Here is a 15865-nt window from a genome sequence, read left to right on the forward strand (position 1 = left end):
AGCCCTTCCATGGCCTCATTCGAATCATATTATAGGTTTTCACACTGGCCCTGGGAGTTGGGGAAATTCTCCTTTTCGAGAGCTTTGCAGAGGAAGGCCTTCAGAGATGGGCGGGCCATTGCTCAAGTCAGTCAGTGGTGTGTCCGCATCAGCCTGCCTGGTACTCTGTGGCCGGATTCACTTCTCCCTGCCCTCCTGGAGTGCCCTGGTGTGCCATCACTCTGGAGGCAGGGCAGTGTATCCATGTGAACGTCTTAGGGATGCAGGAGTGATTGCGGGACGAGAGGCTGCAGTGCTGGGTACTGGGATCCTTGCCCATCTCTCATCTCTCTGGGTGGGCTGGCATTTCAGCTGCTGTCATCATGACTTTCTGATCTGATATCTCCATCCCTGGACCTGAGAGCCTTCCTGGTCATCAGCTATTTTGGGGCAGATCCCTCATCTTGATAACTTTGTCTGAGCAGGTGGAGGACAGAGTGGAAGATGCCATGTGCTGAGGCAGAGAGAGCCACCACAGAGCCCATGGGAGATCCACCAGCAGACAGCAGGGCTGGTGCAGAAGCTGGGAAGATGGAGGTTGGGGAGGGGAGAGTACAAACTACTGACAGGAATGTAAATTCTTTATTTAGGGACCTTTCAGACGAAACTATTTGTACCCTGAAGTTGGGTTACACATTTAGTTTCGAGCTGGAATGGCCTCTGACTTTCTCTTATTCTGTAAGGCAGTGGTTCTCAAGGTGTGACCCCCAGATCAGCAGCATTCACATCACCTGGGAACTTTTTGAAATGCAAATTATCAGGCTCAGAACGTCTCCCCCTCTGAGAGCCACTGTCTGACACCCCATTCCGGGTTCACTGGTGGGGGTTAAACACTTCTGTCTGGAAAAACTCTTTTCCAATGCAGATGCCCCGACAAGGGTGCCATGCTGAGCTGCCCTCAGACCACAGAGTAGATGGGCTCATGACAGCAGAAACAATGGGGAATCCTGGGATGGGGTGGGGGGAACCACGGGAGACAATAGAGATAGCCCTGGATAGGACAGGCCTTCCTGGGCGCTTGCTAGTGGGACTGCTTTGGAGGAGTCCCAGGCCAGCACAGCCTCTGCTTGGAGATGTCTAGCTTAGTGGGGAAACTTCAAGCAGTGGGCAAGTCCCCGGACTTCTATCTCTTCTGATCTCTTCATCTGCAGGCCTGTTCCCTCAACTCCGGGGGCTCTGGACTTTGCTACCTGCCCCCCATTGTGGCCTTGCCCCTCCTCTCCCCATTCCTCCCCCACCAAAGTCTTACCATCTCTCTGTAGCGTGGCTGCAGCTCTTCTGGGCAACGCAGTCTCTGTTCTGCCTGGGGCTTTGGCTCTCGTGCTGGGCCTTGTCCTGTGGGCTCTGTCCAGCCTTATCTGGGCCAGTGGACTGGGAGCCCTCCTTGGCCAGCCTCTGGATAGTGCCCAGAGCCTCGGAGGTGCACCCTACATGATCCCTTCAGCAGAGCGCCCCTGAGCCTTCTTCCAGGGACCATGTAGGGGATGCTGTGCAAACCGGCTTTGGAGCTGAGGCTGGGGCTTGACTATTGACCTGGCTGACTGAACCGTAAACCTGAAATCTTTCCTTCATTTAGGTCTGAACTTGCTCTTCCGGAAGTGACTTGTGAAGCCGATGGAGCTGGTTTTGGCCATTGGGAGGGAAGAAGAACATGGAGTCAGGCCAGAGGGGACCTTTGTCTCATCCAGCTCTGGACCATTCCTGAGGCACCTGCTTTGGTAGAAGAAACCATTTGTGGCTGTGCCTCCGAATGTGTGCATGTCTCTCTCTATCCGTATGCCTCCCCGTTCACCCAGGAGGCTCCCGTGCACATCTGTGTAGAGTCTCCCTTCATCTCACAAGCTGTGAGGCCACAGGCAGCTGATTCAAACTACCTGACCTCCATTTTCCTTGTCTGTATAATGGGAATAATAATAAGTTCTACAAAAAGTTACTGTGGTGGCAAAATGAAAATGTGCATAAGCCCTTTAGCACAGTTCCTGGTGCTCTTGTGTTAGGTTATTATTACCAGATGCCTAATGCAGGTTACCTAACCTCCCTGTGCCTCAGTTTCCCCATGCGTAAATTGGGAATAATACCAGAACCTAGTGGTATTGTGAGGATTAAAGATGTTGATACCTACAAAGTACTTGGTACCATGCAATAAACGTTAGTGATGATAATGCGTTTTGTCTTTCTGTGTATGGCTGTGTCCGGGTGAGCATCTCTGAGTCTGTGAATGTCTCCAGGCATGTCTCTCGGCTCGTGTGTGTGTACATGTGTACATGTGCGTGTCTGCATTTATATGGCCAAGCAGGCCCCTGTCTCTGGGTGGAGTTTGCTGTTGGCCCAAGCCCAGACTCCCTGAGCCAGCCAGGGCCAGCGCCGGGGATGGAATTTCCATTAAGAATTAAACAGGACAGCACTGGGAAGCCAGGCAGGCAGCAGGGAGGGGGTCGGGGGTGAGGCTTCAACTCTGAGCTCCCCTGGGCAGCCTCAGTTCTGAACTGGCTTGGAGAAGGCCTCTGCCACTTCTGCCCTGAGTTGCGGGCCTTGCTGGGGCCATGGCCCAGAAGGATGGGCAAGGAGAGAGGAGCTGCATGCAGGGGCCTCTCTAGGGAGACTTGGAGTGCTGCGGCCAAGACTGGAGCCATGAGGCGGCCCCCTGGCAATGGAGAGGCAGCCAGCGAGGGTACAGGCCCTTGGAGCCTATGGGGCCTATGGGGCCAACAGGAAACCAGGAGGCTGGGCTGTGCTGTATGTATCTGGGAAAGCGTGTGCTTGTGTGTGTGTGTTGGGGAATGCAGGGTGGGGGGCATTCATACCAAGTGCTGCAAAGAAACATCTAGCAAATCCTTCCTAGCAAACTGTTCTTCTCTTGCCCTGAAACCCAGGCACAGAGTTTGGACCTAGAAATAAAAGATCTCTAAGGTTTTTTGCTAACATTTATCCTGTTTATGATCTAAGCCTCATTCTATTTCTAGCATATTAAAAAACATCTTAGATTTCCAGATACTTTTACATCCCTGATCTCATCTCATACTTTTAACAGCCTTATGAGGTAGGCAGAGATTATCATGATCCTCACTGAAAATATGGGAAAACTGAGCCTTAGAGAGGTTAAGTGACTTGTCCAAGGACACACAGCTAGAAAGCAGTGGAGGCAGGATGTAAAGTCAGGTCTCTTTGAGGACAAAGTCTGGATTACGTTATTACACTATCTGACCCACCAGAAACTGACTCAGAGAAAAGATTCTGCAAACTTTCCCCATTTGAGGAAGGCTGTGGCTCCAGTGCGAGTGCCCAGCCAGGTGGGTGGCTGGGGGCCCAAGCTCTGTCCCCAGGCCCTAAGATGGCCTTTGTTGAGATAGGAACTGAAGCCCCTCTCAAGGGTCTGGAGACTAGAATCAGGTTGTCTTAGATGGATGGAGGCTGGAGTCGAAGCTGGCTTGTCTGAGGGGAGTGACAGCGCACCCACAGAGCCTGCGTGCCCGGACCACTGAGGCAGTTGAGCTAATGGCAGGAGCTGCCATGTGTCCAGTCCCAGGGGCCAGTCATTCTTAGCCAGGGCCTGACAAAGGACAGGGACACTAACATCGAGGAAGAGGAGGCTGCAATGGACCTGGGAGCAGTCATTGTGTCATGGAGATGGGGCTGGCCTCCCTGTCCCTGAACACATAATGTGAACACGTGGGCATAGTTTGCACATGAGGGATTTAGGTTAGACGCCAAGGAGAACTTCCTGCCAATAAGAGGGTTCAAGCTTGGGAGGCTAGGGGCTGCTCTTCCCTGGTGATGCCCGAGAGTGGGAGTGGGTAGAGGCCCTCCAGGCGCCCCCCTTCCACCCGCCGGGGATTCATGGCTGGGTGCAGGGAGCTGGATGGAATGGCCTTGCAGCCTCCCTCCAGTTCAAGAATGCAACATTCCTGAGCTTTTGGGTAGGAATCAGGCTTCTCTAGACTTGGCCATCTGACACAAAGAAGTCTAGAGAGGGAGTTTGACGTGCCCCAAGTTAGAAGGAGTCTCTGCAAGCATCGTCTGTAATTTTTGGCAGACCAGCGACCTGAAGGTGGGTGATTTTATCTGGGTGACTTAGGTTCCAAAGGGAAGCACCTGTGGTGAATAAACCAAATCGCATTCCAGGCATTTGGGGGCTGGTCAAAGTTTGGCGGCTCCCTGGGCAGAACGTGTGCACCGCGCCCAAACCCCTCCTTGTTCAGTTTCAGCTCCAAGGAAAACGATCGCGGCGCATTTCCTTCCCTGTGCAGATGTTGGCACGCGAGGCGCATGTGGGCACCCCCGCCGGGTCGGCTCCGACGCTCCCGGGGGCTTGCCCGCCGTGACTCCCCCCACCCCGGCCCCGAGGTGAGCCAGGTCTCTAATTAGCCCTGACCGCGTCCCCATTCCAGTGCTCTCCACAAACGAGAGAGCGATGTTTCCACCTCCGGGGGCACCAAAATAGCCTCTCGGCCCGGCCAGACTCCAGGCAGCGGTGGCTGTCGCGGGACAGAGGCTTGGCAGCGAGCGCGCTGTTGTGGAAGGTCCTGCCGCCGCCGGGGGCGGGCGGGGCGGGCGGCCCCCGGGGCTGGGCCGGCGGAGAGGGCCACTCGCACGGCCTCCGGAGCCCGGCCGCGTCCTGCCACCGCCCGCGCTGCGCCCGCCCGTCCGGCCGCTCGCTCAGAGTAAGTAGACGCGCTCCGCCGGCAGACACAGCTCAGGGGCCGGTGCGGGATCTGCCAGCCTAGTCGGGGACACAGCACGTTTGTGACTATTTGGATAGTAGGTATGTGTGTCAGTGTGAGTGCTTGTGAGTGGAGCGATTGCCAGTTGGAGGGAGTGTGTCTGGGCTGGTGTGGTAGCATGTGGAACTTTCTAGCATGTGTCCCAGGGCGTAAGTGTGGGTGGAGAGTGTCAGTGTGTGTGGGCCTGGGGTGTGCCCCCAGGTGGCATGTGTGTCTGTGTGGCACGTGCTGCCCTGTGTAGACCGTGTCTGTTCTCCTGGAAGTGCATTCGCGTGTGGGGTGGGAAGGCTGCACGTGGGCTGAGCGGTTGCGTGTGTGGATGGATGCGTGCGTGTGTGAGCGGGGGAAGGCAGAAGCTGGGGGTAAGAAGTGTTACCTGAACCCAGCCTTTCTAGGGTGACCTGACTTGTCCCCGACTCGGGCGTCTTCTCTGTGGGTCATGCAGCTTTGGTTTCTCAGGACTTTGAGGAAGACAGGAGCTCAGAGCCAACACTGGAGTGAATGGGACTCTGAACAGCCTTACCTGGCTGGCCAGGCTTGGGCAGACAGCCAGGGGGGCCCCCACTCTCATGCCAGGAGGAAAGGCAGGAGGACAAGGGGATGAGCGGACCACACAGCCAAGTCCATCCACAAACACGCGCGGGGCACCCACACCTATGCGCACACAGCTCCTCACGTGTCCACGCATTCCTGCCCACACACACCAGCCTTGCACACACTTCCTCTCAGGACATCCCCGCAAACACTCACCCACTTGCAACATGTATATGTGGACAGTGACATGTATGCAACATGCACCTACCCATATAAGATATGCATATACACGAACATGCGCCCTTGGATTGACCCACTCTCCAGGCCCCCTTTTATGCTCCCCTTTAGCCAACATATGGCACCTTGGACAATGAGTCCAAAAATCTGGCCTCGGTCGGGAATGTCCTAAGTCAGAAGCTTTGGCTGGGGCGGTCAGGGCAGCTGGTGGTACAGTGCCTTCAGGTTGTTCCATTTGACCTGGAACTGAGGCTATTCTTGGAACCTGGCCCTCGGGCTCTGGGACTCGAAAGCAGCTTTCGCCCTCCTAGAAGTGCAAGGGCCAGCCTGGAAGGCTGAGGCGAGCTCGGCACCTGTGATTTGCTGCAGGCTCTGGTTTACACTCTGGACCCCCTGCAGCAGAAAAGCAGTGAGCCTGCAAGCTGGGCCCGGGCGGTTGTCTGACAGCGAGGAGCGGTGAGCTGAGCTGGGCCGATTCCTTCTCTTCTTTGGTTTTAATCAGCCGTGTTTGCGTCTCCCCTCCGCAGGCTGGGTCGGGAGGGCTAGCCTTTGCTTTGCTCCTCTCTCCTCTTCCAGTGGCCATCTCTTTTCTTGTTCCCCTGAGGACTTCTGGGGACACACTAAACAGTGCTTGGAAGAGTGGGTGCCCCATGTATCAGCTGGTTGTTGTTGTTATTATTATTATTATTATTATCATGGCCTCTAGACTTCTCCCATCCTGGCCATTCTCCTCTGGACAGGCTTCAATGAGGTGCCCACACTAAATGTGCTCCGTCAGGTGGGAAGTTAGAAAGATGACATTGGTTTTCTTCTTCCTCGGTGTTTATGGTTTGTCCAAGGAGCGCCTGAGCTCTCAGCCTGCCAACTGCCCCAATCTGCAGGCGAGCAGGTGGGCTCCAGCCATCTCCTGAGGGAGGTGCTGGGGTCTCCCTTCCCTGGCCTGGCCTCGGCCTGACTCCTGGGGAAGCTTAAATAAGGGCAGGCTGTGGTGAGCCCGGCAGCCTTTCTGCAGCGTGAAGGTGATGATGGAGGGAAGTCTGCGTGCTTTCCCCAGCCTCCTCCTGTGTGGGGGTCCCCAGCCACCTTGGGACTCAAGAAAAGACTCTGGAAAACTGGAGGAGTCGTGGTGAGTCCCAGGCTGTTTCCCCGTTTTTCAATAAATCAAGTACATATACCTGTCAATCAGAATTTCAGAGCAACCATGCGGAATCATAGAGCATCAGGGCAACCCCACAAGTGAACACAGTTCCAGTTTAAAGGAGAGAAATCAGATAGCGGAGTAATGGTAATAATAATGACAACTATTTATGGAGTCTTTAACATATGCTTTATTTTTGCAACAACCTTATTAGGTTAATAGTCCCATTTTTTTTTTCCTGACAAGGAAATTGAAGTGTAGAGTGCTCAAGGGGTTTCTACAGGTCTCTGTGACTCTTGAGCACATGGCATAACCTGTGTGTTTCCCTTCTTACTCTGGCTCCTAGGAAGCTCTTAGTCCATCGTATTGCTCCATCCTAGTAACGGTGTTAGTTGGAACCCTCACTTTGACTTTTAATTCCTACTTTAACAACTTTACAGTGTGCACATCTTTAACTATAAACTCTTGCATCCTTTGTAGAAAGAGATTAGATTAATAAATGAAGACTCAGCAGTTAAGCATTCTATTGGTCTCTGAGGCTGGGAGCTATGTTGCATGGTTTTTTTTTGAGACATCTTCAATTTCAAATATTTCAGCTGGTTTTCAAACCGTATGTCTCAATTTTGGCTTCTGTATCTTTGGACTCAGATTCGTGACCATGTCTTGGGGCTTTTCTTCCTTGCAGCTCTGAGAGATAATGCCCATCTCTGTCCTGGCTCAGACAATGGGGATTGTTGAGAATGAATTGGGCCATTGATAAATGCCCCCTGCTCTGAGTGCCTCAGCTGCCAGCTCCTCCCTGTCTCAAAAGCGTGAGTGTCTGGGTGCCCGAAGGAGTTTGACTCCTGCCCCAAGCCTGGCCCTGGCCCCACGGCCACCCCTTCTTCATGTGACCCTGGCTAGGCCCAGGGCTCTGCTGGGAGGTCTGTATCTCTTGGACCTGAGCTCTGCTTCCCTCTGCGTGGACCACGCGGTCTCTGATCAGGGATGGTCCTTCTGAAGCCCGAGTTCAGGACAAGGAACGCGGCTTTGGGAATGTGGAGAAACACAAGGCGGATTTTCTGCCTCTTCGTGGATCTGTGAGGCTCACTCCTTCCTCCTTCCCATCAAGGGGGTCTCAAGTAGGCCAAGTGGCTAGGGAATTATTTGTTACCTCTTACCTGTAAGAGATGTGGGTCACCAGGGACATCTGAATGCAGGGCAGCGTTCTAGCCAAGTGGCAAAGCTGGTGAAACTTCTAATTCACGCCAAGGCCGATAATCTTACCCTGCCCAAGGCTGCTGATGTTTGGAAAGGGGAACAGTGGGGACAGTGCTTAGCACTAAAGAAGGCTTAGAAGGACTCTCATGGGGGTCCTTCAGGCATCGTGTTGGGACATTGCTTCTCAGTAGGCTTTAGGTCACCCCCCACTGGTGGCTGTTGCCCACATTTAAGACTAATCCTCCCAGAAGCATTTGGTGACCAAGTGGGAAAGACGAATCCTTGGCCTGAGGCTCTGGGAATGCCTGGCGTGGAATGACATGCTGGTGAGCTGGTGAAGGTGACTCTAACGCCTGGCATGGAGTGATGCGCTGGTGGGCTGGTGCGGGTGAGGAGTTGGTTCCTTCCCAGGTAAATAGCATCTCAAAAGGGTAAGACTAAGACTTGATTGCATCTCTGCTGAGGATTCTGGTTGTTCTCTGGACTTTAAGCCCAACCAAGTGAAACAGGTTTAAAATCCAGCAGGAGCGCATCGGGTGAGGTGGTCGGAACTTCTGTGGGGGAAGGCTTACGCACATGACTTCCATTTATTATGTACTAAAGGCCAACCCCTTCATCAGACCCTTTGCGTCTTTTGTTTCATGAATCCTCTAGAACAACCCTGTGAGACAGGGACTGCTATTTAAAGGCAGGGAAACGGAAGCACAGAGAGGTTAAAAGATTCTCCCCAGGTCAGAGCCAGCAACAATTCCATCCCAGGTCTGTCTGACACTGGAGTCTGTGGTGAATGTCCACTGACCACTCCTCAGTTCACAGACCTTGAAAGCAGGAAAAGTCACCCCTTTGGGCCAACTGGGGAAGGGCTAAGTGCCCGACTTCTCTGTCTGGCTCCAGGATCTGAATGTCATCAGCATCATTGGCCTTCCCAGCCTCAGATGGAACTGCTCTGTGGGAAGCAGGGGTGGGGTGGGGAAGGACTCCTGGGCTGGGGGTGGGGGCCAGGGATCCCCTCCTCCCTCCGAGTGGGCAGCACTGGGCTTCTGTGGCTTCACTTCTCCCCTGGACCAATCTCCATCCTGGGAACCAAGTCTCCACCCAGACTCTGTGATCCAACCAGCCTGGTCCTCCCTCCCCCAGCTCCATGATCGCCTCAGTGCCAAGCTCTAGGGGAGTGCTGGATCCCCTGAGGACGTCTCTGGGCAGACCAGACCCTGTTCAGCATGATGCAGCGTCTGTAGGCGTCAGCAGTTTGGCTGGGTAATTGGGTACAGTGTTCACTTTCTGCAGGAGGAACGGAGGTTTTGTCTTACAAACCAAATATCCGGGGTTTGGACACCATGTGAAATGCCGCCTGTGGTCTGAGGGTGTGGCTGCATTGTGGGCATGTGTGTGGCGCTGGTTTAAAAGACGTGGTTGAGGGACAGAATGATCAACTCAGGTCATTTCATGTCCTCTGATGGAGGGTCAGAGGTGGGCCACACATGTTGACAGCGTGCAGAGAAAAGAGCATCAGCTTTGTAGTCAGTGTTGACATGAAGCCTCAGTTTCCTCATCTGTAAAATGGGGTTCCTCATAATGCAATGGTGATGCTAGAGCTAGCAAGTTTATTTGAAGCATGGTGTCTAGCATAGAACAGGTGAGCCACAAATGGCATATCCTTCCTTCTTGTCCCACCCACCCACCTTCTGGAAAAGAACACCAGACTGATTGATTGACAAGAGATCTGGAGTCCAGTTCTAGCCCAGCCTCTGTGTACACTATGTTATCTCACCCTTGGGGGCTCACTTTCCTTGTGTGTAAAATGATTTCCCTCACTCTTCCGTATTTTTTGAGGATATTGAAAAAAACTGAAGTCAGGGGCTCTCTTGGGAGATGCAGAAAGTTCAGACATTATTATTCACTTATTCATGCCTCAAATATTAATTGAGATCCTGTGATGTGTCATGACCTGTGCAAGGCACTGGGCACACAGGTGAGTAGGGACTATCCTGGTCCTCATGCGGCAATCAGACCATGTGGCAAGAGAGCCTTGTAAACCAAGAGTGACAGGGTTGTCTGTGGGACATGATCATGGTGGGTACTGGAGGTATTGGTGGATCAGAAGAAGTATCATCGCCAACTAGGGTGATCAGAGGGGCCTTCCCAGAGGTGAAAATTCTTGGTCTGGATCTTCAAACACAGCGAGAAGTTGCCAGGGGGATAAGAGGAGAGCATGTTAGGCTGAGAGGCCAGCACATGCTAAGGCACAGAAGCCCTGTCTAGTATGGTAAGCGTGGGGGACTTTAAGCAGTTAGTAAGATTGGAGTGAGTAGTGTGGATGGTCAGTACTGATGAGAAATGAGATGGGAGACATTACAAAGGGCTACTGATGGATGTCAGGCCTTGAAGGCTGTGCTGAGGTGTTTGAATTTTTATATGATGGTTATGGGCAGCCACTGAGGTATTTTAAGAAGGGGAGGGTCATGGTTGGATATGGGATCATTCATTCATTCAACAAACATAAAACAAATAATTTTTATGTGACTTTTCGTTTTGGTATCATATCAATTTAATGAAAATTTGCAAGACAGGTAGAAGAAACCCCTCTTTATCCATATCCCTTAATCGTTTATAATACGTTCCATTTACTTTATTGCTTTCATTCTCTCTCTCCAATAACATAAAAATACATTATTTTTGTTCTTTACGTATATTTTGTATGTCTATATAATTTATAGTTTATTGCTCATTTGTTATTGTACTTATAGTTTTATTTGTGTGCAGTTCATATGATATATGAATACATAGAAAATATTCATATTTCTGATCAATTTAAGAGTAAATTGGAGACGTGATGTCTCTTTACTTCTAGATACTTCCATGTGTATTCCCTTAAAAAAAGGATGTTCTCTTACCACAGTACAATTCTGTCCTCATGTCTTTACCTCTCTCACCCCATTTGGGATCCAATCCACAGACTGCGTTTAGTTGTCGTATCTCTTCAGTCTCTTTTCATCCAGAGCAATTCCCCTACTTTTTCTTTCTTGACTTTTATGTCTTTGGGCAGTACAGCCCAGTTGTTATGTTGACTAGCCCTCAGTTTGGGTTTATCTGATGGTTGTGCATGATTAGATTCAAGCTATGCATTTTGGGCAGGAATATCACTGAGGCGAGTTTATCGTATCAGCAGGCACGGGATGCGGGGACTGTCCCAGTGCTGGTGATGGAAGCCTTCGTCACTTGCTTGCGATGATATTCACCAGTTTCTCCACTATGAAATTACTATTTTTCCCTTTGTAATTAATAAGTAATTTGTGGAGCGATATTTTGAAATTATGTAAATAGCCCGTTCCTCATCAAACTTTCACCCACTAATTTTATCATCACTGATACTTTTGAATCCATCATTTCTTCTATATTTATTAGTTGGCACACACTGGTGAGAAAGTTCTTTCCTTTCTCCCTTTCTTTCTCTCTTTTCTTCCTTCTTTCCTCCCTTCCTTCTTTCATTACTATGGACTCATGGATTCGTAATTTATTTATTCAATGGGTTATAATCAATTAGTATATTTTATTCTGATGTTCAAATTGCCCCAGATTTGATCAGTGGGAGGCTCTGTGAACCGGCCCCTGTTTCTTTTTGACTTGTCCCCGTGATTCTCTCAGCCCTTCCTTACTATCTGCAGTGGCAAGATGTTCCAGCTCATTTCATCCTTTCTTTGCTCCAGCCCTGGAATGAGCCTTTTCTCCAAGGAGCCCTGGTTCCCTGTAGTGGAGAATGGCATTTGGAAACCAAGGTGTGGGGCTACCTGTGCCCCTTGCCTTTAGTGTGTCATTGCTTCTATGCCCTCTTAGCAGAGCTAGGACGTAGATGTATATGTCCATATTTATTTCTAGATGAAAAATACAACAAATTAGGATATATTTTTATAAAGAAAAAAGTCCAAACCAACTGAGATAGAGAATAGTAGGGTAAGAGTATTTTAGATTGGCTGGTCAGCGAGGGCCTCCCTCATTAATCCTTTAGAAAGTGTGGAATGGATGGATTAACAGGAGAGAGAGCCTGAAGATTGTGTTAATAATCTAGGAAATAATTATAAGGATCTGAATTAAGACAGAGTGGAGAGGAGGTAGAATCTGGTGACAGGTTGAATGCAGAAAGGGAGGGAGGTTAAGGAGTCAAAGGGTCTCTCAGATTGATGTCTCAAAGGCCTTCAAACTCAGCATGTCCAAAATGGGATTTCTGCATTATTCTTCTGCACTATTCTATTCACGTGTGGTCCTCTTTGTGTGGTATTTCAGATCTCATTGACTGGCTCCTTCATCTATGCAGCTGCACAAGTCAGAGAGGGCTGGTAATCGCCCTTCGCACCTCTCTCCCTCAAAGCCCGTGTCCACTCCATCACCAAGTCTTTGGATGCTCTCTTGTAAATCTCTCTCAAATCTGTCACTTCTCTCCATCTCCACCTGCATTACTCTGGTTCAAGGTACCATCTTTATCTCTCTGGAGTACCACAGGAGCCTTGTAACTGGTCCACCTATCTCCACGTGGGGTCTCTGAAATTTATTCTCCACCCAGGAGCCAGAGTACATTCCAAAACACAACTCGGTTCGTGTCATTTCTTACCTTAAAAATACTTCAGTTGTTTTCTATTGATCTTAAGATAAAGACCGACTCTCTCTTTTTTTTTAAAGATTGGCACCTGAGCTAATGTCTGTTGGCAATCTTCTTCTTTTTTTATTTTCTTCTTCTCCCTAAAGCCCCCCAGTACATAGTTGCATATTCTAGTTGTGAGTTCCTCTGGCTCTACTATGTGGGATGCAGCCTCAGCATGGCTTGGTGAGCAGTGCCATGTTTGCGTCCAGGATCCGAACTGGCAAAACCCTGGGCCGCCAAAGTGGAGGGTGTGAACTTAACCACTCAGCAACGGGCTGGTTCCAAGACCAACTCTAACAGGTCCTGCAAGGTCTTGTTTGACCCCTGCCACCGTCTCCTCCATCTTCCTACCCAGCACTCTCCTTACTCTGTCTTCTGCTGCACTGGCCTTGTCTGTCTCTTGGGCCTGTCAGGCTCTCTCCTGCCATAGACCTTTGCATTTGCTGTTCCTCTGCTTAGAATGCCCTTCCTTCATGTCTTCACAGACTGAATTCCTACTTATCTGTCAGTTCTCAGCTCAGTTGTCCCTTCCATGACCTCCCTGATTGGCTCAAATCCCATTTTATAAGGGGTTATAAAACACCATGTGCCTCCTTTCAGTTAGCATGTTACTGACACATGCCACAAACGTTTGTTGAATGAATTAATGAATGAAGTTTTATCAGCTGAGAAATGAGATGGATGGTGGTGCCATTCAGTAGAATAAAAATTCTAGGGGAGAAGCAGGTCTGAGGAGGGAATAATTCATTTTAGGACATGTTGTATTTGAGGTGCCTTTCTGCTTCTCCAAGATCTTACCACCTTCTGGGCAGGCAGATTACGTTGTCACTCAGGAGGTTTTAGGGGACTGGTGATAGGTAATGTCTAGTTTCTGGATGATTCTTAGGAGCTCCCTGGAGGAGCTGGCTAAGTCACATGGCGTCACTGAGTTATGGCTTCTCCATCAACCCCTCTCTTGTTTGTAGATGAGGTAGGAGGTCCAAGGGCCTCCAGCTGGTCCTGACTTGGCTGCTTGTACAAAGGATCTTTACAAACCATGATCTTTACAAATCATGAAGACTCCTGGGAACTTGAGAGTTACTTGCATGATTCACATCAGTCTGGAGCTGCCAACCTCCTCCTCACCCCGAGACTGCACTAGACATGGGCCTAAAAGAGAATTCGGAGAGAGGGTCTTCTCAAGCCCAGTGAGCCATCCTTGCAAAGACACCATTAACACTAGGACAGAGAGCCCGTTCAGTCACTCTGGCTCACTCACTCTTGCATTCCTCTCTTACTTATTCAATTATCTATTTTGCCTGCACGCAGTAACTTACCCGCCTACTAGCCCATTTGGCACCCACCTATCCATCCACAAACAAGACTTTGTTTTGGACTTATAGTGTGACTCAAGGCTGTTGAATCACTGTCACCCCCTCTCCTTCATCTCTCTTTCGTATGGTCCTCACAGCCAGAAGCCCAGGCAAGGAGACCATCGAGGTGGGGAGATGTCGCTGTGCTGGTTGAGTGCTGGGCCATGTGTGACTGCAGGGTGTTAACAGGAAGAGAGGGAGACCAGAACCTGCCACGCTGATTATTCCTCTTATGTCACCTCTGCTTTTTTCTAGAGTCCTGTCCGCTCTTTCAGTGGTGATGAGAGCTTAGGAATTAGGCTCCTTGATCAGAGAGATAGAAGGTGGCAGCTGGGCTCTGCAGAGGTGCTCCAGGCTCAGGCCCAGAGGGGAAGGAGAAACATACCTCCCTATGAACCCCACCATGGAAAAGAGGATGCTTTTGTTTTCTTCTTCATTTTCTACCAGGATCGCACTTTTAACCCTGTGGAATTTGCAGAGAGGCTAGGCGGAGGGTGAGAGAGCAGGATTTAAAAATGTGGCGTTTAGAAACCAGGCAGTAGACTAATCCTGGCCTTGCCCCGCCAGAAGCTACTCTTTCAGTTCTTTGAGGTTTGTCATTTACAAAGAGCCCCCAGAATGTGTGCCGTCCATCTGCCGTGACATGGAGCAGGCTGGAACTGAGCAGACACAGGACAATGACAGCCACGTCAGATAAGAGCATCTTGGAAAAATGCCCGAAGATGCCAAGGATCCGAGTTACAGCCTCATTCACTTGTTCTCTCCCTCATTCATCCACTCACCAACTATCTACTTAGCCCCTAGTCTGTGCCGTGCACTGTTTTTGGCACTGGAGATACAGCAGTGGGCAGAACGTGTGCTGTGGGAGAATTTGCTTTCTGGTGTGAGACGACAGGCAGTGAACAGGTTGATATACAGTATGCAGACGGTTTTCAGTGCTACGGAGAAATATAGAGCATGGCAAGGGAGTTCTAAGGGTGGGAGGGGGTTTGTACATTTATACAGGGTCAGAAAGTCTCTCTGATAAGCAGATATTTAAACAGAGGCCAGGAGGAAGTGAAAGGGCGAGCTATGTGAATATTTGGGGGCAGAAAAGTCAAATAGGAGAAGAAAGACAAAAGTCCTGAGGTTCGTGTGAGGGGGGCCCTGAACGTCAGTATGACGGGATGAAGGTCAATGTGATGGGAGTGAAACGAAAGTCTGGGGAGTTGAGATCAGTGCAATAACGGGGGCCAGATCGGGTAGGTTATTTGGAGAACTTTGGCTTTCAATCTGAATGACGTGGATGGATACTGGAAGGTTTTGAGCAGGGAAATGACACGCTGTGGCTGCTGTGAGGAGAACACATTCTTGAGATTGGGGAGGAAGATAAGGTAGGAGCCTGCTGTAGTAACACAAGTGAGAGACGTAGGTGGCTGGCACAAGGTCCACTTATTCATTCATTTATCCTTCCTTTTCACTTTTTATTCCACCAATGTCTACATAGCACTGCCTATGTCTGAGGCTCTTCCTGGCTATTCATCCATTCTTCTGTCCCTCAGTGATCTGTCCAGCTGTCTTCATTGCTTTTTGACAAGTCTTTGCCTGCGACATGTAAGGCGTTATGCTAGATGCTGGTAGATGTGGACAGATCCTTCTAGAACTTTGTTCCTAGCAGGGGAGACAGGATACACCCATAGGAGATCAGCAGTCAGTTAGAAAACCAAGCAGGCACTGGCAAGCCCGAGACGAATGGTGTCAGCACTTCAGTATTTGGGTGCCCTGTGCTCTGGGGGTCAGTGTAAGCTTCCAGGAGGAGGCCACATTTAAGGTGAATCTCTATGGATGGGGACAGCAAGTCAGGCCTGAAGACTAGCGGGGAGCTTGCCTTGAAGCTTGAACCTAAGGGACACATTGGGTGTATGGGATATTAGTGCCAAAAGAGGTGAGGTGGGCTGGAGACAGGGTCTAGGGAGTCATGAGCACCAGGCTGAGGAGTTCAGGCCTGAGGTGAGAAATACTGGAGAGA

At 50.3% G+C, this 15865-nt stretch overlaps 1 protein-coding gene across 8 annotated transcripts in view; it reads left to right on the forward strand.

Annotated features, from left to right (window-relative positions):
• Positions 1-2550: 2550 nt before the first annotated feature.
• The window catches only part of INSC (INSC spindle orientation adaptor protein), a 128580-nt gene continuing 115265 nt past the window's right edge, over positions 2551-15865 (forward strand). The window contains exon 1 of one of the 8 annotated variants that reach the window (XM_070491180.1): positions 2551-2775. In XM_070491180.1, the coding sequence (XP_070347281.1) occupies positions 2596-2775 (180 nt within the window). In that variant the 5' untranslated portion in view covers positions 2551-2595. Of the gene's footprint in view, positions 2776-3995; positions 4088-4250; positions 4384-4569; positions 4802-15865 lie in introns of those variants that run through there. The other 7 variants (XR_011495925.1, XR_011495924.1, XM_014847818.3 and 4 more) reach the window with 7 other exon arrangements.

Source organism: Equus asinus, chromosome 20, assembly GCF_041296235.1.
Source record: "Equus asinus isolate D_3611 breed Donkey chromosome 20, EquAss-T2T_v2, whole genome shotgun sequence".
In the NCBI taxonomy this organism is placed as follows: Eukaryota; Metazoa; Chordata; class Mammalia; order Perissodactyla; family Equidae; genus Equus; species Equus asinus.